The 25,747-nt window shown below is 34.1% G+C and overlaps 2 protein-coding genes across 2 annotated transcripts in view; both read left to right on the plus strand.

The window, feature by feature from the left end:
* LOC134280367 (uncharacterized) overlaps positions 1–9,468 on the plus strand; it is a 46,670-nt gene extending 37,202 nt beyond the window's left edge. Inside the window, exons 15-18 of the mRNA XM_062762774.1 lie at positions 3,788–3,829; positions 7,884–7,973; positions 8,633–8,929; positions 9,299–9,468. Coding sequence (XP_062618758.1) covers positions 3,788–3,829; positions 7,884–7,973; positions 8,633–8,929; positions 9,299–9,468 — 599 coding nt within the window. The remainder of the gene's footprint in view (positions 1–3,787; positions 3,830–7,883; positions 7,974–8,632; positions 8,930–9,298) is intronic.
* A 4,306-nt stretch (positions 9,469–13,774) lies between these two features.
* LOC134280368 (uncharacterized) lies at positions 13,775–24,815 on the plus strand. The gene is made up of 6 exons (XM_062762775.1): positions 13,775–14,981; positions 18,607–18,730; positions 19,474–19,709; positions 23,114–23,213; positions 24,183–24,482; positions 24,802–24,815. Exons 1-6 carry the CDS (start codon positions 13,860–13,862, stop codon positions 24,813–24,815), a joined length of 1,896 nt encoding a protein of 631 aa, XP_062618759.1. The 5' UTR covers positions 13,775–13,859.
* The last annotated feature ends 932 nt before the right edge of the window (positions 24,816–25,747 follow it).

The following is a 25,747-nucleotide window of genomic DNA, read 5'->3' on the forward strand; positions in this document are numbered from 1 at the left end:
AAGCCAATGATCCAAGTATATACATGTATATATTTATGACGAAGAAAGGTGCATCTAGCAAAGTGGTTTTTAATGCCCCCAGAGTCAAAGAGGTGGGTGGGGTGGTTACATAGCCTGAAAATAAATTAATGCTTTGAAATCTGCTCTTTGGTATTAATCAACCATTTTATGATAAAATTTGCAAAATTTTGAAATATATGGCCCTGGGTCAGTGGTTCCTTTGGGGTGAGATGCACAACTGGTTATAAAGTGGAAGTGCATTTTCTCTTTGTTACTCTGATCTACCTCTGGGTATTAAGTAAAAAGAGTAAGCATGCTAAGTTAATAATTATGATAAGCAATGGTGCCTCTTTCAAAATTGTAAATTAAAAAATTTCATGGCCTCCGGTTTAAACACGAACCAAATTTAATTGTTTGAAAGTTGTTACACAATACTCAAGTGACCTATAAGGCCCGTGGGCCTCTTGTTGTATTCAGCATGTAAGTTGATCACTATTTTAATCAATGAAATTTATCAGATTATCATCTCTGCCTGTTCAGTAGATTTTTGAGTTTACTGCATTTAATTTTTATCTCCATATTTTACATAATTACAGATTTTTAGTGTTAGTTTTATTGCAATAATCCTTATCTGAACCTGTCCAATAATTCGTCGAGTATCGGTATCGGTATCAAAGAGCAGAATTAGTGTGCGAGTCTGATACGTATTTTTTAAAATTATTCTAGACACAGTACATATACATGTATATGTAAATTCTTTCAAAATAATTAATTCCTTTAGTATAATCACGCATCTGATATGTACTACGTATGAATGCATACGTAGGAAAAAAATTTTCTTGTATCAACAATTTAATGAACACGGTTAGAATCAAAATCGAAAGTAGAAAAGTGTGTTTCCTCTTATCTTATATAATAATAGTCTATTGAACTTTTTATGACTAATATAATTAGGATTTAACTTGAAACGTGATTGTACATTTTTTTGCTGGACACGAGTACGTTGTTATTAAATTTTAAGGCATCTTATTAATAAAAAAATCTGTTTGGATAAATTACTAAAATTAAATCATGGAAAAGTACAACAAATATTTCAAAAGAAAATTGATTTAATTTTATTAAATAAGGGCAATGAAAATGTTTAAAATATTTATTATCAGAACTGTGACACTCCGTGTTACACGGTGCACAGAAACGCTGACTTCAAAGATGCCGACAAGGTTCGAGGTCCACGCTAAAGCGTGGACTTGCGGTCCACGGGGCCCCGTGTTTTTGCGGAAAACTCGAGGCCTGTACTGTATGTTAATAAGATGTTCACAATTTTTCAAGTCACAACTTTCAAACCAGATAACTATAAAGGTACTGTAAGGATTCAAATATTTTTTTTCATAAAAAGGGTGGCCAAGGGATATAACTTTTCAACCGTGTGATTGATTGATTGATTGTATATTGTTTAACGTCCCTCTTGAGAATTTTTCACTCATATGGAGACGTCACCGTATGCCAGTGAAGGGCTTCAAATTTAGACCTTTACTCGGCACTCAGGGCCATAGAGCAGTGAGGGTTCTTTATCGTACCAGCGCCTACCGTGACACGGGACCTACGTTTTTAAGGTCATATCCGAAAGACCCGTGACGTTCACTTCTGATGCCGAGCGCTTGGCGAAGGAACAGTCGCTACCTATTTTTACGTCTTAGGTTTGACGCGGCGCCGGGAACGAGAATCGAACCCTGGCCTCCCGATCACGAAGTGAACGCTCTACCACTAGGCTACCGTGAACGGTTTCAACCGTGTGGAGTAAACTATAAGACACTAAGTACATGTATGATAAAATAAACAGTGCATTTTTTTAAGGTAACAGTTGAAATTGACACTCCTTGAGAAAATGGTGTTCCCCAGGGTGTCAATTTCAACTGTAACCCTGAAAAACTGTTCTGTTTATATTTATTATACATGTACCTCAATCGTCCATGTGCCAGCACCTCTTGCACAATCATCCAGCATTCTGTTCTTAAGTCTTTTTTCTAGTCTGCTCCTGGGTAAAGTAAGGTTGTTTCCTCATGAACATCCCTTAGACTATTTTCTGAAAATGGACATTGCTTATAAGATTAAACAACCAATCTCATCTGTATTTCAATTATTGATTTACATGCATAAATTATTGAAAGAGTTTTCCATCAAAATAAATGGACTCTAGCTACGACATGTATAGCAGTGTAAACTGTCCTGTTATAAAAGTTGTATTATACATAAAGTAAATAACTAAACATTTTTTAACAGTAAAATACAGAAAAACAATAAAATAAATATTTTCTGGACAATAACGTTTCATTTTCCTGTTCTTATCAGACAATTGTTTCAACATTATTGATTAGATATTCTACATACAGTATCCTATCTTTTCCCTTTTGATTTGTACCGAAGCGGAATACCTTATTTTTCTAATAACTTTGATAATCGTTGTGTCTTTAACAAAAAAGGCTAGTAAGTAATGAAACTTGTAATAATATACAAAAAATATTGTTGTGACATATTATTATTCATTAAAATGACAAGCACATATCTTCTGTTAAACAGTAGCGGAAACAAGCATACGTACATTGATCGGTTGATAACAGATTTATAATAAATTAATACTGTAACTTAATTTAAATTTTAAAAATCTTACTGCACACAACATGACATCCGACGAGGCAATGCAGGTCTGCCATCTCGCAAGTTTGTGACCTTCAAGTTTCCTTTGGATGACCGGGGTGCCTAGAACCTAATCAGATATTACTTTAAAATTGTCAAAATTGTCCCCGGGACTCTGAAATTCTTCGATAATGTTCATGGTTTGAAGATTTTACAAAACATTCCTCTTGGGGTATTCAACGGGAAACGACCTGGACATGTTGACATTAACTACGGAACTGCACATTTTATGGAGGTTGTCGCAAATCAAAGAAAAAATTATGAACAATTTATTTATTTGAATTTTAATAGATTCATCAATACCTAAACTGATAAATTAAACAATAGATTTTCCTTCAGTGCCATTAAATGTGTAATTTGCATTTTACGATTTGCACAATTTATGGAAACCCATTGACGACGTAAAATGCTGACAAGAAACCATCCTTTACCGTTCAAAGAATGACATTGAATAGAGGCCTAGAATTATAATTTTTATCCCTCGGTCTATACAACTTTCAGTCAAATGTTAGTTCGAAATAAGCCTCCAGCTGAGTGTCACATATGTTTTAATAGACGCAGATAGCAAAGATCTAATATTTTCCACCTGATGATAGTATGATAGTCTTCTTTTCACCATTCCACAACAACAGCGCGACGTCATATATTATGTTTCATCATTTTTAATACAAATGAAAATCGTTCATAAAAGTTTTAAAGGTGTTACTTCAAAGAAAAAAAAAAACAAAAATAGTATGAGATAAAATAAAAAAAAATCCATAATTGTGTGATTAGATATTGACTTTATTCAACTCGTTGGAATGGTGTATATTCGCTCAACAAGCCTCGAGGTTTGCTAAGTATATTCTAGTTCAGTTGCAGTTCCTCAATTAAAATCGATGACGATCTAAAACAAAGAAATGCTTTGGTCTTTATTGAATTTTATTGTAAAGAAACGTTAATTTAAAGCGGTTAAAATTAGATTTAATTGTTTTAGTTGGATATACGTATCTATCATAAAGTCAGCTTTGAAAATAGGTGATTTATTTGCTGAAAACAAACTACGAGATATCATGTGCTGCTCTGTACTTCTACCTACTCTTTTTTCTCCCAGATGAAAGTATTGAATTGACTGAACCAGATGAAGAAATGAAAGGTAATTTATATATAAAAGTCCTTTTATACATTATACCATCTGTTATCATATTTTAACACTATTTATCTATTTTTCTGATTTTCACATATATTTTAAAAGACGCAGATAGCAAATATCTAATATTTTTTACATGAATTTCTTCCCTTCACTATTCTTCATCAATTTTATAAGAATTCAAGTATTTCGAAACAGTTATCTGTTTTGTTATACTTTCTCGGATTTTCTTTGTTTTTCTTCAGTTGTATTAAGAATGTCACTGCAAAAACATGTCAAATCATGCAAGATATAATATATAACAATCAATTTCATTTTCAAGTTAAAAATTTTGAAAGCATTAGTATCTTATTCATTTTGGACATTCCACGGAATATTAATTGTTTTAAAAATGTATTATTGCTATTTTCTGTAGAAAAGGGAGCTGCTAGAAGTAGTGCTTTGTAGTTGGCTTTAGCTAGTTGCTTGGTACATTATGCTTTTAGTAGCTTGGTGTTGGTGGCCTATAAGCTTTCAGTTCTATCAGGCTCCCTCCACAGCTGTCTCGGAGCACCGGTCGGAGTATGTTCTGATTATAGGTTATCTTCACAAGTGCATGACAACGGTTCTCGCCCGCCCTCCCGGGGAACGCAGCTTCGCGGCTGTTAGTAGCATACTCAGTAATGAGGTCATGTGCTCGGGGATAGGTATCCCTTAAAGTCTTTGGCATGCACGACCCACCGGCGTGTGGATACGCTCTGGTGCCAAGACAAATACCTAGTACCCTATCACTTAAAATAGGCGTAGTGTTTCCTGCGTTACCTATATACATAGGAGGAAACTTCTGATCCTGCTTGTATCGAAGAATGGGGGCGAAGAGAGGATCTCATCTCAATTCGGCCCAAAGTATTCATTTGAGGAGTAGCGACCCAAGTGAATTATCATCGCTTCGTAAACCAACCATGAACACGTCTCGTAAGCCAAATCCTATACTTCCAGCTCCGGGAGTGAGCAGGAACCCTGTCATCAATACTGAAGCTAGTCGCTCGCAACAGCGACGGAATGAAGATGTCGCCACAAACCGGAATCCTCGGGGGGTGGCATCTGAGAACAGTGGACGTATGAAGGCATTTTTACGTTGTAATGAAACAACTAACATTGCAACCTACAACATCAACACACTACTTGATGAGGATAAGAAGTGGGAATTACAGCATTGCAGCCAGTTGCAACACAAAGGAATTCTCGGTGTGCAAGAGCATCGTATCATACACTCTGACCCCATTGAGTATACCAAGTTTGACACAAGCACTCTAGTGACTTCATCTGGATGGAGAAACAAATCCCAAGCAACACAAGGTGGAGTTGGACTCCTCTTAGATAGGAAAGCTAGAAAATCTCTACTGATAGTTGTCCCATCTAAGAGTGGAAGAATACTAGTAGCTGAATTCGATGGAAATCCTCGTACAACCATCATAGTTATCTATGCACCTACCAACTGTGCAGAGGATTCTGTCATCAAGGAATTCTACACAGAGCTAAGAAACGTACTACAGGATGTACCAGGCCACAACTTCCTTGTAGTCTTGGGAGATTTCAATGCTAGACTGGGACCCGAACATGTACCTCATCCATTTCATGAGCTAACAAATAGAAGTGGAAACTATCTTGCTGAAATTCTCGTTGAATTTGGTCTACTAGCAGTAAACACACAATTTAAGAAACGCCCTGGAAAACTTTGGACATTCAAATGTAGAGCATCCAACACACTGCGACAACTTGATTACATTCTTGTTCGGCAAAAATGGAGAAATAGCGTCCATAACGCAGAAGTGTACAACTCCTTCAGCACAGTGAAGTCCGACCATAGAATAGTGTCTGCAAAGATCAAGCTCAGTCTGAGAACCTCAAAAACAGCCAAGAAAGTCAAATACGACTGGAAACAGTTCTCCAGCAATACTGAGCTTCAGCAAAAATACACAGTCGCTGTTAAGAACAGATTTCAAATTCTGACGGATGAGAGCAACAGCGAAAGATACGAAAAGTTCGTAAAAGTCAATCAAGAAGCAATGAAAGTATGTCTCCCTAAAAGAGCTAAAATCAAAAAATCACTCAGGTCATTAGACCCCAGAGTCTCTGAAGCTCGTCAGAAAGCACAAGAAGCCCAGAGGCAGTATGAGTCATCCAAAACTGACGAAGACAAAGATCTCTGGTCTGTAGCAGTAAATAACCTTTATCAAGCATACAAGCTGGCACAAGAAGAAGAACTAGCGGAACAGATACAAGGTATTGAAACTGCACATGGAGAGCAAAGATACGGAGAGGCATGGAAAGTCGTTTATGAGATCACTGGTTGAAAGAAAGCTAAGGAAGGACAGGTAGCAGGAAATAGCCCTGAAGAGAGAGTCAGTACATGGTATACGCACTTCAAGAATATCTTAGGAAATCAACCTGATGTAGACGAGCCTGAGGAGGAAATTCCAAAGGTGTTCGATGATATCGATGATGAACCTTTCACTCTAGCTGAATACAGAAAAGTGAAGTCCTCCCTGAAGCTAGGCAAGGCAGCAGGTCCGGATGAAATCCCCCGGAAGACTTCAAACTGTGTGACTTTGATAGTGTCTGTTTAGGTTTCTGTAATGATGCACTCGTCAACAATGACAAACCAGATACATGGTCATTCATGAACATTGTAACTGTGCCCAAGTCTGGCGACCTATCGAAGACTGACAACTACAGAGGCATCAGCTTGATATGCATCATAACCAAGATTTACAATCGGCTCATACTAAATCGTATCAGGAGTGTCATCGATCTACGTCTCAGAATAAATCAGAATGGTTTTCGCCCTGGAAGAACAACAGTTGCACAGATTCATGCCCTCCGTCGAATAATCGAAGGTGTCAAACCCAACAACTTGAAAGCAATCTTTACTTTTATAGACTTTCGGAAAGCATTTGACTCCATACACCGAGGTAAGATGATTCGCATACTTAAGGCATATGGAATTCCACCTAATCTTCTTCGAGCAATCGAAAAGATGTACACCAATACCATGGCCAAGATCGTAACACCTGATGGAGAAACTGGTATGTTTGAAATAACTGCTGGAGTTTTGCAGGGAGATACCTTAGCACCATTCTTATTTATCATAGTACTGGACTATGCCCTGAGAAAAGCCATCTCTGGAAATGAAGAGGAACTGGGTTTCACCATACTGCCTAGAAAATCCAGAAGACACTTAAAACAAGTTCTTACTGATCTTGATTTTGCTGACGACATTTCCTTACTATCAGATGAAATTGTCCAAGCACAGGAACTGTTATCTAGAGTCTAGAGGGATTGTAAAAAAGTTGGGCTATGTATCAATGCCAAGAAGACTAAAGTCCTCCCCTTCAATACTGACAACCCTTCTCCACTCAAAACCTTAGATGGCACTGAAATCGAATGGGTAGAAGATTTTAAATATCTAGGTTCCTGGATCGAAAGTTCAGAAAAGGACATAGCTGTCCGGAAAGCATTAGCCTGGCAGGCTCTGAACAAGATGTCATGAAAACGGCGCTCGGCCGTGCGAAGTGATCTCAAGTTGCGCTTCTCCATAGCCACAATTGAGTCTATTCTGCTGTATGGCTGCGAGAGCTGGACCCTGACAGTAGCCCAGGAGAAGTCGCTAGACGGAACCTACACACGCATGCTGCGTAAGGTTCTAGACATTCACTGGTCAAGCCAGAATCCCAACGAGTCCCTATATGGTAACCTCCCAAAGGTCAGTGATAAGATAGCCTCCAGGAGATTGCAGCTAGCTGGGCATTGCTTCCGTCATCCAGAGCTCAGCGCTCACTCTTTGGTACTGTGGGAGCCAAATCACGGACATCGTAGGAGAGGTAGACCCAAGGCCACATTTTTAGACACACTAAAGCGTGACACAAAGACAAGGGACACAAATGAGCTAGCTTCCCTAATGGCTGATGGGAAGAACTGGAGTGGTCATGTCGTTGGTCGTCTAAGGACGACCGAGTGAGTGAGTGAGTGTAGAAACGGGTAAACTTAGTAATAATTAAAACTCAAAACTTTCATGTAGAAATGAAAACTGAAGTAACCGAACAAGCTACTCCAGTCACTGAAGTAAAATATACAGCAAAAATGAAAAACCTTGCCAGGTTTTCCGAAGGTATCTGAGTGTGTTTGAGAGAGCAATAGATTAATCTCACGCTTCACACTTTGACTCGTCTTTAAAATTTGAACAAATACCACTTAACACATATTAAGATAAAACATATGGAGATGACAAACGTAATTCAAGATCAAAAGACCATAAATCAATACAAAATAGCAGCAGAGAAAACATGAACCTCCAAAACATCAGAGAAGGGATCAGATGCCATGGAGGAGTGAACATCCCCTGTTGACTGGTCACACCATCCATGTGCTCCTTGTCAGGGTTGGAAAAATCTGGGAATATTCTTCGTCAATTCTTTGTATCAATTAAGGACTAACAATTAATATAATATCAGTCAGGATTTGACTCATTGATCCATTGTATTTTCTGATAAGGTCGTTTTATCGACCATAGAACTTACGAAATGATGATTTTAAACGAGACTGTTGATGTTTTTGTTTCAGCAACTTGTTTGTCAATAACCTACCTTGTTTTAGAATTTATTTATACGTATAGCAGGTTTTTTCGTATCTAGGGCCTATTCAACTGAGATACATAAACTCCTAATCCACTTTTGCAACTACCTCTCTAAAGATTATTTTAATGTTATTGAATATATTTGAAATATATGTGAGAATATTTGAAAACTGATTGATATATTTCTTCTGTAGATAAAGTTGAAAAGGATATTCTGCCCTTCATACACAGGAAGTTAAAAGAGGATGAAAGTATTTTGGCACAATTAGGGAACAAAAACAATATTGTATTAGATGTTCTGGATTTTGCTGGACAGGGGGCCTATTATGCGTCACACCAAACTTTTATTCGAGAAGATGCCATATACATAATAGTTATTGATGCATCTAGAAGTGTAGAAGAAAAATGTGGGGAAAATAAAGAAATAGAAGTTGCAAAAAATGAATCCCTTGACTTATCTAATACATCTTTTTCAAATTGGTGCCAAAAAGGTAATGAACTTGAATCTTTTAGAATAATTTGTCTAGAAATTCGAAGAAACAAACTTTAAGAATAATTTTAACAGCAAAACATACTAAACCAGATGAATCAAAAACAATTAGCAAAAAACAGCAAATCAAACGAAATTATGACACTAAAGAGTACTATTTGTAATACTTGAGGAATTTATTATTTATGCTATTTCTATTGAAATCCGGTCCAATAATATATGCTCACCCATGCGTCAAATTTTATTCATTAACAAAGCAATATCTGATCAATTATAACTGCCTATATACGTCATCTCCATTTGTTAATAATATGTGTCTTTATCACATGAAATTTCCTTTTCTTAGTGCATTATCCGTTATTTTTTTCAGATTACGTTAAGTACTGGTTAAATACTATCAAAATCCATGGAGGTGGGTGTGAAAAGATTATTTTCGTCGGTACACATAGAAGAAATGACACTGCCTGCCTAAAAACATACGCTTATAATTTGTCAGCTAACTCCTCTCGTTTTGAATTTTTCTTTCTGAAAGTATTTTGAGATTCGTCGTCTGCGTGGTTAGATTGTTATCTTAATTCAAATACACTAATGTTGATGAGAACAAGTGTCGCTTCTTCAATGAAATATATAGAAAAATGTCCGTTTTCTGTCCGTATACGCATTTCAAAACCACAATCATAACATTTAAACGAAGCAGACGAATTTTATATAACTCGATACAATGAATGTGAAGTAATTTTAGAATCGAATTATTAAATAAAAATTAAAATGTGTTTTGGCTCAATTTCTTGCAAAAATTTAAAGATTTACATTTTTTAATCAGAAGTACTATATATAATCATTATAATACGTTGTTGCGACGTCATTATTTTCGTATGCCTGCATGACTCGAATAAAATTGAATTAATCAACAATTTACTAAAAATAAAGCATGAAATCAGCCGTGAATTCAATTTTCCGATATAATCATCGCCATAGTTTACTTACAGCGTGGCACTATTTCAATGTCATGTGATTTCTAGATTTTTTCTCGCAATAAACGGGTACAGAAAAATTTTATCAAATGTACATGGATATAAGAAAAAAAAACATCTTACCGGATTTGAGAACATTTTCATACATATGTATTTTTTGCATTTTTATTTTTTGATAAAGAATACCAGATTAAATTGGAAATATTAAAGTTGAATTAAAGTAGCTTTATGACCTACATTTTATACAATTATACTTCATAGAATGTATTAATTTTGACTATCCCTGGATTAACAGATTTCAGTTTTTTCTTCAAAATGTCGTAAAGGTCTTTTCTTATCATCTATGTAACATTACTACTATATGCTCGTGTCCCCTCAATTAAGACGCCTGATAGTACCCCGAACTGAAAGTATTTATGAGTGTCTGAAATTGCTTCCTACGGACTTGCAACTCTTGCCTTGACCCCCCCCCCCCCCCCCAAAAAAAAAAAAAAAAAAAAAAAGAAAAAAAAAAACTCCCACACAAAACAATAATGACAGATGTAAGCCGAATCGCTTTTGATTTACAATAATAAAAGGGTCTTAGTTGTAAATGACGATTTATAGGACGTATATTTTTTTAATTTGGCGATATTTTATTTGGTGATGTTACCAAAATCTTTAAATTCTCTCCTACTTATGATTATCTAATTTAACCCCCCCGCCCATTAAAGAAAAAAATAATCAGTAAGAGAAACTCCTGTACACATGATAGTTAATTAATGGTGTACCATATACTGTCCATTACTTAATTCTTTCTCGTTTTAAGAATCTTATAGCTCATACAATATTGTTATGCAAACGAATACTACCAATCCGACAATCTAGGAAGAAAATGGATACCTTGTATAATGAGTTAGAGATGATAAACAAATAAAAATAAAGCAGATTAACGTGTAGACTAAATTAAATAAATGAAACAAAATTCATAAAAGTGAACAAAAAGAAATTAAACTGCAGGGCAGACACACCGGTGGTAGATGATCCGTTTTTGTATTGTATTAACAATTAAGCAATAGCATGACCTTTTCGAAAGGTACGTACATACAACATGTAGATATCAGTGCCAAAAACTATTTAAAATGTAAAAGGCAAACTTAATGAAAACATCATTTATTATATCCCCCGCAAAAGAAGTTTTGGGGGGGGGGGGGTATATAGGAATCACCTTGTCCGTCTGTCCGTCTGTCTGTCTGTCCGTCTAGCTGTCTGTCCGTCTGTCCGTCTGTCTGTGCAATCGTGTCCGGTCCATATCTTTCTTACAGAGGGACATTAGAATCTACTACTCCACACTAAGATTGCTAATGACCTAAGGGTGTGTCATGACCTTGATCCAAGGTCATTTTGGGAAGTTCAAGGTCACTGGAAGAAAAATTTCATAATTCGTGTCCGGTCCATATCTTTCTTATAGATAAACTTGGTAGGTTATCATTTCAAACAAAGATTGCCCATGACCCAAGGTCATTTGGGGAAGTTCAAGGTCACTGGAAGAAATATTTAATAATTGGTGTCTGGTCCATATTTTTTATGGATAAACTTGGAAGGTTCTCATTTCACACAAAGATTGCCCATGACTCACGGGTGTGACATTACCTTGACCCAAGGTCATTTGGGGAAGTTCAAGGTCACTGGAAGAAAAATTTCATAATTCGTGTCCGGTCCATATCTTTCTTATGGATAAACTTGGTAGGTTTTCATTTCACACAAAGATTGCCCATGACCCAAGGGTGTGTCATGACCTTGACCCAAGGTCTTTTTTCAGAAGTTCAAGGTCACTGGAAGAAAAATTTCATAATTCGTGTCCGGTCCATATCTTTCTTATGGATAAACTTGGTAGGTTCTCATTTCACACAAAGATTGCCCATGACTCACGGGTGTATCATGACCTTGACCCAAGGTCATTGGGGGAAGTTCAAGGTCACTGGAAGAAAAATTTCATAATTTGTGTCCTGTCCATATCTTTCTTATGGATAAACTTGGTAGGCTCTCATTTCACACAAAGATTGCCCATGACCCAAGGGTATGTCATGACCTTGACCCAAGGTCATTGGGGGGAAGTTCAAGGTCATTGGAAGAAAAATTTCATAATTCGTGTTTGATACATATCTTTATTATGGAAAAACTTCTGAAAAATCCAGCGGGGGTATTTTGTCCCGTTTGGACAGTTCTAGTTCTTAATTACATGTACATATACAAAAAAATTAAATACACTAAACAACCTTTAATATATATTTAACCTTTTACTGCATACAGTACTGTTGAAGAACTTTTCGCTTGCTAATCTGAACGCGGTAAGCTTTTTATGTTAAATCCTATTGTGACGTCAGAAATCCGCGATCTACCATAAATAATTTTTAACTACTTAAATAGGATAATTAGATAACGATAAAAGTGACATGAATAATTTTCGAATGCATTGATAAGTTTTGATGTTGTTTTTTATGCAAATACAGTTTAAAATTGCAAATTATTTGATTTTCTAGCATTATTAGGAATACACATTGTACCTTTTTTGTGTGACGTCACATTAAACATTTCGCGTATAAATTAGGCCCCGCCCCCTTATTCAAGCCTTAACAAGCTGAGATTTTGCTCATTAAAAGATTTTGAAGAGTTATATGCCCTTGAAATAAAGAAGAACATTTCAGATTTTACAAAAATTCTGCGGTAAATCATTTTATTTCATATTTTGATAGGGGGAGAGAGAGAGAGAGAGAGAGAGAGAGAGAGAGAGAGAGAGAGAGAGAGAGAGAGAGAGAGAGAGAGAGAGAGAAAGAGAGAGAGAGAGTGTGTATGCATATTTTCACCAAAAGTTTATTTGTAATTCAAAGCACTCTTTACAATATCTTTAAAAAAATGTGCGCTGCCCACAAACTTCAATGTAAAATTCAATGTGAAATAAATTGGACAGTAATCAAAATTTAGTAAATTCCTTTGGTGTAGCATTTTTTATTTGATAACATCTTTAAAATGCTACCATCATTAAAGATATTTGAACAACCTTTTATTAGGTACAAAATATGGTCGTTATACATTGAATACCAAATTTGTGAACAAATTTTAATCAAGTTTGACGATAAAATGTCTCTTATAAAACTTTATGCTTTTCATTAGGGGTGTTTTGAAAGAATTCTTGTATTGACAGTGTCATTTATAAGTACACGTATAGGCTTATGTCGCCTCTGTATTGTGGTCTGCAGAGCGAGACATCGTTCCCATCCTACACATTAGAATCATTTATTTATTGTGCACCATAAAATCAACATGATCACTCTCTTTCTTCCCCATTTAAATTCTTGTGCAAAAACATCATATATGCTTATGTTTGCATTCCACAACCATGCGATTTAAATCTCTCCCCCTATTTGCGGATACCTTAGATTCGAAAGTAGTCCAGTTCAAATTTCCGAAATTTAAGGCTTTTTCATGCTCTTTTTAATCACATTGTCTGTAATTATAGAAATATGCATGACAAAAAGATCTAGACATATATATCAAAAGCATATGCTTGCACATTAATCATAGATTAAATTAGCGATATGTTGTAATGCTATGCTTAAAATGGGTAGCCAAAAAGGTTCCATATAACGTACTTAAGTGCATTCATTCTTTAGCTGAGTTCTGATATCTACATCAAATAAAGGGTAAGAATCGGCGATTACAATACATTTTACTTCACTTAAAGTGTATTATAAGTAATTTTGAGAAGAAATAAGGTATAGAAAGAAAAGAAATAAATTTTTGCGAATTAAAAGAAAAATCCAAAGACAGTGTTAAAATTTCAGGTATACATGTACTGCAATTATTAACTCTAAATATTTCAATGTAAATTGTAGTTTAACGACAAATTTCTCAGAACTATACCATGAATTTGCAAAGGACAAAAATTGGCTTCAGACCAAGTTAGAGCTGAGAGATATGGATGAAGTGGACATAGAACGTCTCAAGAAAATCAAAACGTATATAAGTGAAGCTGTTACAACAGCAAAGAGGGAATCGCCTTTAAAGATACCAGCAAAGTGGATAAGATATGGATATATCTTGGAGGCTTTAAAAGATGATACACCAGTACTCAGTACGACTGAAATTTTAAAAATCATAGACCGTCTTAACTTTGAAATTGGAGATGTTGAAATCAGCGATATGCTTGAGTTTTTTCATCGCCGTGGGAAAATCCTTTATTTCAGTGTAGAAAAATTAAGAGAAATTGTAATTTTGGATGTTCCGTGGTTTGTAAAATGCTTTAAGCATATTGTTTCCGACCCCAAACATTTGCGAGAAGATCATAGAGAAGTCATTTCAACGGTTGAACGAAAATGGAAATGGTATTTAGAAAAAGGTTTCCTAGAGGATGAACTCTATCAAATCTTGATACGGGAAAAAAACCCAAGTCTAAATATGGAACATCAACGAATATTAGGTGAATATCAGAATAAGTTAGGAATGATGTTTCACATAGACAATTTTGAAATAGATAACAAAAACGTAAGTGGTTGGTATGTGCCATGTGTGAATACTGAAAAGTTCAGTCCAAAAGAAAAGCTGAGGACTGACAGCAAGGCGTCCCCAATTCTTTGTTTTCTATTTGAACAGTATCTGCCTTATGATCTATTTGGTAGATTGATTGTGAAGTGTTTGAGTACTACACACTGGACACCATATGGAGGTCATCTGTACAAAACCGGTGCATATATGAGTTATAGAACAGAAGGGGGAAAAGAAGTGGAAGTGTGCTTCTTTACATCGGAAAAGGTTTTCACTGTTCAAATCATCAGTCTGAGAAAAGATTCGGCAAAATATGGACACGCAATCATTACAGAATTATATACGATTTTTGAGCAATTTTTAAAAACTTTTTACAAATCTTTAACAAAATATAAAATTGGATATTTGTGCAATAATAAAAGAGGCTATGAAAAAGATTCCCATAAACATTGCATTGTCACAGAAAAAAACAATGCATATTGCAAGTCATGTGACATCGTTTTCAAAACAGAGATGGAGAAAGCGAAAGAGTTTTGGGAACAATACAGTGAAAAGGTAGGGATTTTTAATATGTAATTTATGTACATTTTACAAGACGTACTCTGCAATTAAATTGAGTGATTATTTTCTTTGCACTAATTTGCACTATAGATATTAAGCATTTCTAAGCTAGATAATTTATTCATTTTGAACTATCGTGCCCCATTAAACCACAGGAATGAAGTAAGTTGCTTAAAGTTTACTTAAGTCACTCTGCAATTCTGGCAGTACATATTTTATCGTTCATTTTTCTTATAAAGCAAGGTCAAATCAGAGCATTGTTTAAGCTACAAAAATCTTGCTTGCATCATGAATTGGCAGATACAGTATGAATTTAAAAAAGCGTTATCTGTGTCAGCAGAGCTTATCAATACAATCAGATAACTCTAGTTATACGTACACTTCCGAAAGAAACTTTCAACAGAAGGAAATGTAAATGTCCCTTATCATTCATGCAAAAAGCATTCTCTTCTAAAATCTTGATGTACGAAGACTTTATTATAAATTGATGATTGAATGTTAGAATTAAAAAAAGGATTTGTTTTAAAAGACCATATAAGCAATGCCAACTATGAGCCAAGGCTCCACAGACCATTAAGAACAGAAATGGAATCAAACGCCATAGATGAATAATCATCCATTGTCAACAATCCAGGCATTACTTACGTTGAATTGCATTAAATAATAGGTCATCATTGAATAGACCATGCGTTTCCGAATGGCTGACTTTAAAATACAGCGTTGATATCCCTATATGAAATATATTTATAGTAATTAAAATCAATCTCTTTGTTGGAAATACTAAAAAAAAAAAAACTAAAAAAAAAAAGATAAACATGTATGACGAAAGCTTTCCATTCTTAGAGGGGGAACCTAAACATTGGGAGCTTCGTTTCGGGAGGCACTGAAACTTTTATGAAATCAATGGCCCTGAATGGGAGATTTAACAACATATGACTAATCAGTCACTCACTCAAAATATCAAGGTCTTCTTTTAAATCCTTACCCCCTCGTCTAGAGTCATCTTTGAAGGGATGCGTAATATTTATGAAAATCATTCTTCATATGAAAGATGGGAGTTCCCTAAATTTTGGTCCTCTGACAATGATTTATTTAAGGTCCTCAGTTCCACTAAATTAACGTCACCAATGATGAATTGTCAAGTCAGACAATAGTAATAGGGGAGAAGATGAACATGAACACGAAGGAGTATAATGTTTTCAATGTTCCATATCTGGGCACTTCAAAGTTATCATAGATAGGGGCCTATTTTACAGACTGATAGAATGTCAATTTTTTGGATCATCTTATATAGCCTGAACACTTTGTATTGCAAAAAGGAGCTAATGAATGTAGGTTTTTAAAGCTAAGCGGGGCAAATCCGCGTACCTATCTACACCATATTTTAACTCCATTATTATAGTGATAAAGCAAAACGGAAACTAGTTTTCTCACTGTGCTTTGAAAAAAATCAACAATTTATTACATAAACAAATTTTATAATAAATAAAAGGTTTTTTTTTAAAATGCAGCGACAGCTCAAACCGTCGGCCTTCCGTTCGCAAGTAATCTAACAAATATGATCAACTGATGTTAATTGGAACAGCGCATTTGGATCATGGTGTCCTAATTCGTTTTTCTATAATGGAGACTATCAGCCTTATTTAAGGGCTCTTATAAATTAGTAAAGTAGAACAAAAGACCTTGTTGTCATGGATGATGTAAGATGGTAAGGAGGTCGAGAAATGTTGTTTGAAATATAAAAGCCTAGGCTATATCACCTCGGTTTTTATCTTTCAAACAATATTTCTCGACCTCGGATGACATCCTGCAACGTCCAAGAAAACGCGGAATGTATTTCTTAAGTAACCATGCATTTTTGCATTTTTAGGTCCATTGATTCATTTGGGTGACCTATAACTATCCGTTTTTCTCTGTCGTCGACCGTCTTCGGTCGAACGTTGTTTAGTACATGTATCATATGAAAATTTTCTATAATCATAATGAAAGTATTGAGCTTATTATGAGAGTATATATTGAGTATTGTCTAGAATTTATAATCACAGCGTCAGAGGTTATGGTGCTAGGGCGGGCCATTCATAAATGCTTAGTGAAAGTGTATTCTTTTTTTTCAAAAATCTGATCCATGATGTTAAGCCAAAAAAAAAATATCGAGAGGAAAATTGCCTTTTTTTAAAATTGTGAATTTCAAGGCCCCTGAATCAGTGATGATAGTGTTAGGGCGGGACTTAAATTGCTAAAATGTATTGTGAAAATGCATTAATTCTATGAAATTCCTCACCTCTGTTCCTGGGAATTAAGCCGATACATTATGAACATAGTTATATTGAGCAAGATTGTCTCTTTCAAAATTGTGAATTTCATGGCTCAATTATACGCGGAAAGGGTTCAGGCCCAAGGATCATAAAACATCGTAAACTTAAGCCAAAATCTTTATTTCATAATAAAATGCCATAGAAGTCAATCAAACCAAAATGAAAATATTTTAGATATTGTTCCACAGAGTTGTTGTTATTGGTAAATTTATGAATAAATTCCATAATAGATAAATATTTAATAGGTGGTAAAAATTGACTTGAGTCTAAGTTTGTTTCATGATCCTGAGGCCTGGTCTTAAGGGCTTTGTACTATTGATTATACAGTGAAAATGCATTAATTCTTTAAATATTGTCAACTATGCTCCTGCCTATTAAAACAATAAACCATATACATAATTATGTTGAGGAAGGTTGCCTTTTTTTCTAAATCGAGGTCCCTGGATCAGCGGTTCCGTTTTTATTATTAATTAGATGATGATGAAACAAGAATATCAGCAGCCTCGTTAAAAGTCATCATTTTGTAAGTTCTATGGTCGATACAATGACCTTGTCAGCGAATACAATTGATCATTTCAAGAGTCAAATTCTGACTGACGTTTTTCATAATAATAGTTTGTCCATTATTAATACACTGAATTGACGACCGATTTTTCCGTTATTTCACGACCATGGCAATGAGCACATTGCGGTGTGACCGGTCGGCAGGGGATGCTCACTCCTCCATGGCACCTGATCATATCTCTGGTGTTTCGGGGGTCCATGTTTGTTCTGCTCCTTTTTTATATTGTTTTATGGACTTTGAGATTGAATACTGTTTGATATCTCCATAACCTCCTTATACTAGTTCTGTAGTGAAAATACACTAATACCTTGAAAAACTTCTCCTCTGGTCCTGTGAATCATGTAGATGAAATAAGTCAAAAGTTATAATGAGAAAAGGGGTCTTATTCAAATGATGAGTTTCATGTCCCTTGAATCAGGGAAAAAGATAAGATGGGCTCTAATGACCATATCATGGAAATGAATCAATGATTTCAGAGTCAATCTGTAGTTTGTTATTTAGTTGAGCTTCATTTTTCTTTGGTATTTTGATATGCCTTAGGGTATTATGTTATCACAATAAACATGCTAAGTTTATAGATATGATGAGCAGTTGTATCAATATTCAAAATTGTGAATTTCATGGTCTCTTGTTGAAAACACGAACCAAATTCAAATGTTGGTAAGTTGCTGCATGATACTTAGGTGACCTATAATTCCGATGGCCTCCTGTTGAAATTGTTTTTATGTAACTATTTCAGAAATCTGCAGTGGACAGCACAAGATCATCAGAAACACAGTTGATAACTCGATGTTGTCGTGTGTATATGGAAGTTTTATATAAATTTTCCGGTCATCTGAAACCAGACAAAAGCACAAACGAAGGTATTTTTGTCGCACACACACAACCGTATAAGTTTTAATTCTCTAAGAAAAGTCTTTTTTCCCTAATATTTAAAATGGGTCTAATGATTGTGTCGGGATAGTTATGTATATAATAGAAAAACAACAACAACAGAAGAGTTAGGAATTTGCCATGTCGATATACATGTACAATGTAAAAGCATTAACAAAACGTTTGTTAAAACAATTATTTGTCTCAAAAACTACGTTGAAGACACATATGGGGTTATCATTAGAATATATTTGCCAAGCTTGAATTTTTCATTAGCACCAAGGTTACGACCTACATATTTAACAAAGACTTTATTCGGTAATGACCAATATTTGCCACCAAAATCAAACATTTTACGGAAATTAATATAATTATGTTTTAAACAGGGGAGGGGGATATCTGCGGACTTCAAAGCACCGAGTGTTTATATGAATGACTTTTGTGGGGGCAAATATATAATATATTCCGCCTCCAGTACTTTTCCCAATGTTATAATGCTACATGTTTATGGCAGAAGGGGATGGGAGTAGGGACTTAAAATGAATGGGAAAGGGAAAAAAATAACATGTTTCCAAAAACATGTCCTAAATTTGTCAAATTTATTGAAAAATAAACATTCATTCCTAGTGCATATATAAATTTGATACAATTTCTGTAGATATTACAAGGAAAAACTTTTCGTTCAATGATTGTTAAATGATTAATTGAATTTATGCATGTGTTTTGCTTATAGGTTTTGGAACTTTCTTCATAAATATGCTGAAAAACCAGATGCCGTATAATTGCTCACCACAATGGGAAATCTTACCAGCCGTGTCCGAAAACAATATTGAAGCTGACATGAAGAGACTTGATAGATTAATTGAAGTTGGACAAAGACTGAGGAAGATACAGGAAGATGTTTATTCAAAACTGCAACTTACACAACTTGAAAAAGAAACTGAGCATATAGCAGAGGATCTAAAAAAGGTACGAATATTTCAATTAAAAAACAAGTATAAATTAAAATTAAAACATGTTCAGTATTATTGTCCATCCTGTTCGATAATCTGTATAAAATCAACACCAAACTATTTTTGCACGGTTTTCAAACAGTTTTTATAGCATATCGAGAGGTCAAACACCTTAACTCCATCATTACCATAGCGTTGTCGCATACGGGAAACTCCGTGCTATGTGTGAACAAATGTGATTATTACGTCATTTTTTGCATACTGAAAATGTACAATCAAATACTGAGATATTATATTTGTCAATTTTAAGAATGCATAAAAATTTTCATGCGTTTATCCATTGATATCTCCGACATCTGCTCAACATACTAATTTGCAAATGTCAACCATTTTATGAAGGTGTATGATAAATATTTAACATGACATACCATTTGAAATATGGTTAGAATATTTTATGTTGTCAGTCTACATTTGTATTAATGCATAACACATTGGAGGCTACAACGACTATATTATATATAAAGTCCGTTATATTAACGTTTTGTTTCTTTTATACCTCTACTGGCATTACTCTATACAAATTTAACACCATAAAACTGCCTACATCCCCAAGAAGAGAATATTTCTCTCATCTGAGGACTACTCCTGGGGACTCTTCCCTCATGGATACTTAATTACATTTTTAAGCAATGGAAATGAACAATGGGCAAGAACTCTCGCGTCTGTGACGTAGCAATGTAACTATGAAGTCTAAGGATTTCGCCATGCAATGTCAAAAATCATGTTTGATTTCTAGCAAACTACTACGAAATATCAGTAATTTTTTTTTATTTTAGAAATAATTTTGTCATAGATAATAATGCATAAGTTATCTTACATGTACTATCTTTGGAACCACGTGCGTTCGTTAATACTCGAATGCCTCAATATCTTATTTATTTAAAAAATTGTTAAAAATGCATATCCGGTTTAATAAATTGCCTTTGATTGTTTTTTTGGTATAACAAATTGAATGGGTATTCAGGAAATAGCAAATTTATAGTTTTCTTGTTAGTGAACTTTTTCCCTCTCTTGGGGAACCAAAAGTTCTCTCATTTCTCTCATACTAATTCAATAACTGTGAACTATTGCTGATACATATGTAGCCTAAATAAATCAAAATTTAACGCTATTTTATGTAGATTTATTTACAATTAAAACAGAAAAGGTTAATATTCTTCTTTTGGCGCCTCAGTACATTTCAAATGACCTTTTTGCACTGAAATGTATGTCTTTTTCTAGCTTCAGGATCTGCAGCGTTATGGTTTTATATATTCGTTTAGACCATAACGCTACAGATCCCGTAATGCAAAAAAGTTGCAATTTACGGCGCAATATTTTTGCGCACTTTTAGGGAGAATTTACTTCTTTTCAGCATCGGTATATAAAAACTTCCTTTCACTCCCTAATACTCGTCACATTATTCAACTAATCTGTATATTTTATCCATCTGCCTACCATTTATAGTCATCTGTACAAGTGATGAACTCGCTTGATTAAATTTATATGTTAGATTGCAGAAAATTCTAGGAGTGAAACGGTTCACTGCGGTATCGGTTCACCGCGGTATTTTTTCTCGGTTGGATACACGGTACAAAATCTCTACATTCGGTTCGGTTCGTTTTTCGGTCGGGATCGTCATTCAGTCGGGTTTGGCATAAGGTATAAACATGCTTTTCTGGATAATTAGTTCAGAAACGTAAGTTTGTGTGGACTTAAAGTTTGTAAAATAATTTTTTACAGTCAAATCAATTAAACTGATACATTGTATCTATTTTGCACATAAATTATTTTACTAGATTAAGTGAAAGGTAGCATAAAACAGCATTGAACCTGTTTCCTTCTATCAAAATGTATCGTATCGAAAATAACCGAACCGAGACCAAATTTTTCGATACGTATAGAACCGTGAAGGAGGCGTATCGTTTCACCCCTAGAAAATTCATTTCAAGCAAGTTCATGGTCTGTAACTATAAATAATTTGAAGGAGGATAAAGTATACATATTTGCTACAGAATGTGTCTATGATTAGGGAGTGAAAGGTAGTTAATTGGTCATTGCAATTGCTTTTTTGCATCATGGGATCTGTAGCTTTATGGTCAAAGACAAATACATATAATGTAAAAACATTACGCTACAGATCTGCAGCTAGTCTTTTTCAAAAATAACATCTCCGACATTTCCCCTCTAAATAAATCATGCGACAAAGTACGCTATTAATTTTCTCTTAACAAAAGAAACATTGAAATTGTGACAAAGAAAAAAAATCGAAGTGATTCGCATTTTATTTAACCTTTCTGCACTCATAAAATGTCATTTTTTCGGGCTTTTAAAATCAAACAAGCAAGAAATTATTTTGAAAGTCTAAACCCTTTTGCTGAATTTATGCAGAATGTATGCAGATTGAGCAAATATATCTGATATATTCAGAAAAGAAAATCAAATGTGAGGTTCTATGATGATTATCTAAATTTAAAAGCTATTTAGTTTATGATAAAATTGCCTTAATTTTTTCCCAGACTTTTAGAATATATTGACTTTATTTGTCACAATATAATGATAGAATTCCTAGAACTATTTTGATATTTTAGAACCAGCATTACACATTTCAATGCTGAAAATTGCATCAGCAGATAGTATCCAAAAATAGAAAACTAGACTTAACAGATTTTAGATTAGATACTATAAAACGAATATTCTTGATTTTTGCTATTTTCTTTTCAAAGACGAATTTTATATTTTATGTTGAAGATTTACAATCAATAAGTGCATGATTTCATCTTTGTTTAAATGAACATCAATACCAACGTCACCCACTTCTGGGGATCGTACTCAAGAACCCAAGATTGTCATTCCCTGTCGTCCTACAGATTAATTCACATATGCAGTTATCAAAATAGTTTTATGTTTTCATTAAACATTCAGTTCTTGCTCGTGCACCATATTTCAAACTCTGACCACTACTTAGACATAATGTATATTACAGTACAATCTTGCTTTGTAAAGAAAAGAATTAGATTTGACAATCACAGGGTCCGGAATTCGATCGTTGTATTTTATTGAATATTTTCATCATTTCCCTATATGTTACTGTAAATCAGACTTAGCCCTTATATGTCCATACATAAACAACTAAAGTTAACTCAAATGATAGGCTAAAAACTTTTGCAATTTAAGAAAAGGGTTGAAAATGTAAAATAATAATGTGCAAACAGCCTCTAATAGTACAGATTTAAATTCGTTAAGAATATTACCACCTCCCTCAACCGAGGTTCAGTTCGGACATATTTGTTTTAATGCCTTCTTGAATCAGAAAGTCTCGTATTAAAGAGATAAATTTTCGGAATTCTTGAATTTTGCAATCTTAAAATTTCATTGCAGATATATTTGTCGCTTAGAGGTGAACATGAGAATATAAGAAGAGATATGTTCTTCCTCTGGACAGGTGAAGAAGATAAAAATACCTTGGAAAAACTGAAAGGTAGACATCTCTTTCTCTTTAATTCTTTTTCGGGTTCAATTCCCGCTGCGGGGGGTTGACAACAGTCTGTTGGATGAGACTGTATTAGCCAAGGTCTGGTGTCGCAATAGGTGTTGGCACAAAAAAAAGATATCTCGCTATTTAATATGAATTTATTTATTTTCTTTCTTAATATACATTTACAATATAAATAAAATATTCTTTTTGATATTTGTAAAAGCTGATGCGAAGTAATTCGATAATATTTGTCACAATATTTAATTTAAGGTGAATTGAGATTGCATTTAGTCTTATATTTTATTACATGGGAAACTTAGAAAGTGAGTAATATTAACGACACCCATACAGTGCAAAAATTTCATAATACATGCTTTCTAACGCAACAAATAGTATTGACTCCAATGTTTTATTCCGATTTTAAATAGGGAAATGTCTGTAAATATTAAAATAGTTAGATTTTATTTGGAATCCTAATTTTTATGTTATGGAAGTTGTTTAAAAAGGAAATTTATATTAAGAACAGATGATACAAAGATCATTTTTTCTTTGGAGGAGACTTACAAGTGTAATATCACGTCACATGTTGAGAATTGATAATTCTTTGAGTTTGTCTCCTTAAGACTTGTACAATGATACAGATTTGGGAAATATAAGTTAAATCTTGAATAAATTAAGAAATGAGGACAAATCACACTCAGTAGAGATTTACAGATGAAAACAATTTACAGAATATGTTAGCTTGGTGCTGAAAGTGTACTATAACCTTAAGAAAAATATACCATGCCATGTGAATTTGATGAGGAAAAGCAAAAATGGTAAAAAAAGAAATAGGAAATCATATATGCAATTTTTAACCATTTTGCTTTTCCTCATAAAAATCATCTTGTTTGGTATATTTTTTCTAAAGTATTATATGTCCTTCCTATATATGTACTGGATTTATAAAATTTTATTTATTTACTTTGATAGATATTCCTCTCATATCACTCAAGGTAAATGATGTTGAATACGGCAGAAACGTGAAAGTCGAGGCCAGTGTTGATGTTGACATTTCTTACGTCATGTGGCTAAAGAGTACGGGGCTACATAGACGATTCAACATTTTGAAAGATACTCCGAATAAGATAGTAATAAAAAGAAAAGGGACGAAGCTCTCAATACAGATACAAGACTTCTCAAGATATGACGAAGGTTTTTATCAGCTCGTAGTTGCAACGGAGAATGCAGTTGGCAAAGAAAGATTCATGCTTTCGACAGATAACGAAAAACGTAAGAGATTTATATACTTAAAAATATGAAAGAAAATGCAGATCTTGATACCAAAAAAAAATGTGGATTGGTAAATTATCTTAAGAAGCATTTAACGTGAAATGCAAACTTGAATGTGGGCATCTCCAGAAAAGAAATTCTTGGGAATAATATTTAGTCTTGTAAACAACATTTGAGGATGTATTTTGTTAAGTAGGACCTAAACATGCTAGAGTTTTGTCATACCAATTTACTCCCTATCAATTAAGAAACAATATTTTTGATATTTAATTTTTCAAACCAATTATACTACATGAATAAATGTTCTCTTGCAATCTAGTTGAGTCTCCCTGATTCGAGAATATTACAAATAATTTGCACATATACTCCTTGGAAATCTGGCCAAGTTATAAATGTAAGCTCATAATTGTACATTGAAAACGTTTGATATTCAGGTACCACACAAACATATATGTACATGTATATAATATTAAAATACCACTGCATCGATATTTAACAACGGATCAGTGATAACTGCAGTACAGAAAGAATGAAGTCTCTGTTGGAGGATTGTTGAAAATACAGTGTGTATGTGTAAATTAAGTGGAAAATAGTTATGTCAAATAATTTCAAAATGATTATTCATGTGAGGGTTTTAGAAAGAAATGTATTTGATTGTCAAATTCTATTGCTGTCTTATAGTATTCATAAATTCCATTTTTCATTTAAGCATTGAATTCATATTTTTGGATGTCTTCGGTCCTATAACACACCTGGCCGTGCCGACAAATTGAATACCGCGCGTTAATTCAATGCTAATATTTACGTTATCTAATTTTCCTTCTTTATATTTGCTTATTTCGTTCATTTTAAATGTGAATAGTGCCCTTCAAAACTGTTGTTGTTAATAGATGTAAGAGCCATTTGTGACGTCAAATGACGCTAAATGACGTTGCAAAGTTAAATAACGCACACAATCATTGCGAGGAAAAAAGTGACAAATCAATTCTTAAAGCACATAACGATAATTTTTACGCATGTTTTTCAGGGTTATAGTTTTTTTATTAAATTTAAATAAAACATTTTACATTTTGGTGTCTCTAGAGTATTGAAAATGCTTATAGTTCCTTCTGAATATTCTGACACGCGGTGACAAGGTATCGCGTGTTTTATAGAAATTTGAACGTCGTGGATTTCTAATGGATTTCATAATTAAAATTACACTGAATGTAAATATATGCAGGTAAATGCATAAACTATCAGTCTATTATTCTTAAAGTAGATGG

Source organism: Saccostrea cucullata, unplaced genomic scaffold (genome assembly GCF_032062105.1).
Source record: "Saccostrea cucullata isolate Sc308-1 unplaced genomic scaffold, CSIRO_AGI_Scuc_v1 ctg794, whole genome shotgun sequence".
In the NCBI taxonomy this organism is placed as follows: Eukaryota; Metazoa; Mollusca; class Bivalvia; order Ostreida; family Ostreidae; genus Saccostrea; species Saccostrea cuccullata.

What these genes read in the sequence shown, in the direction of transcription:
- LOC134280368 (XM_062762775.1), top strand. Translation starts at nt 13,860, where the DNA reads ATGGATGAAGTGGACATAGAACGTCTCAAGAAAATCAAAACGTATATA. An exon ending in TAGCAGAGGATCTAAAAAAG is followed by an intron (nt 19,710 to 23,113) that starts GTACGAATATTT and finishes ATTTCATTGCAG; the next exon opens with ATATATTTGTCGCTTAGAGG. An exon ending in TACCTTGGAAAAACTGAAAG is followed by an intron (nt 23,214 to 24,182) that starts GTAGACATCTCT and finishes TTACTTTGATAG; the next exon opens with ATATTCCTCTCATATCACTC.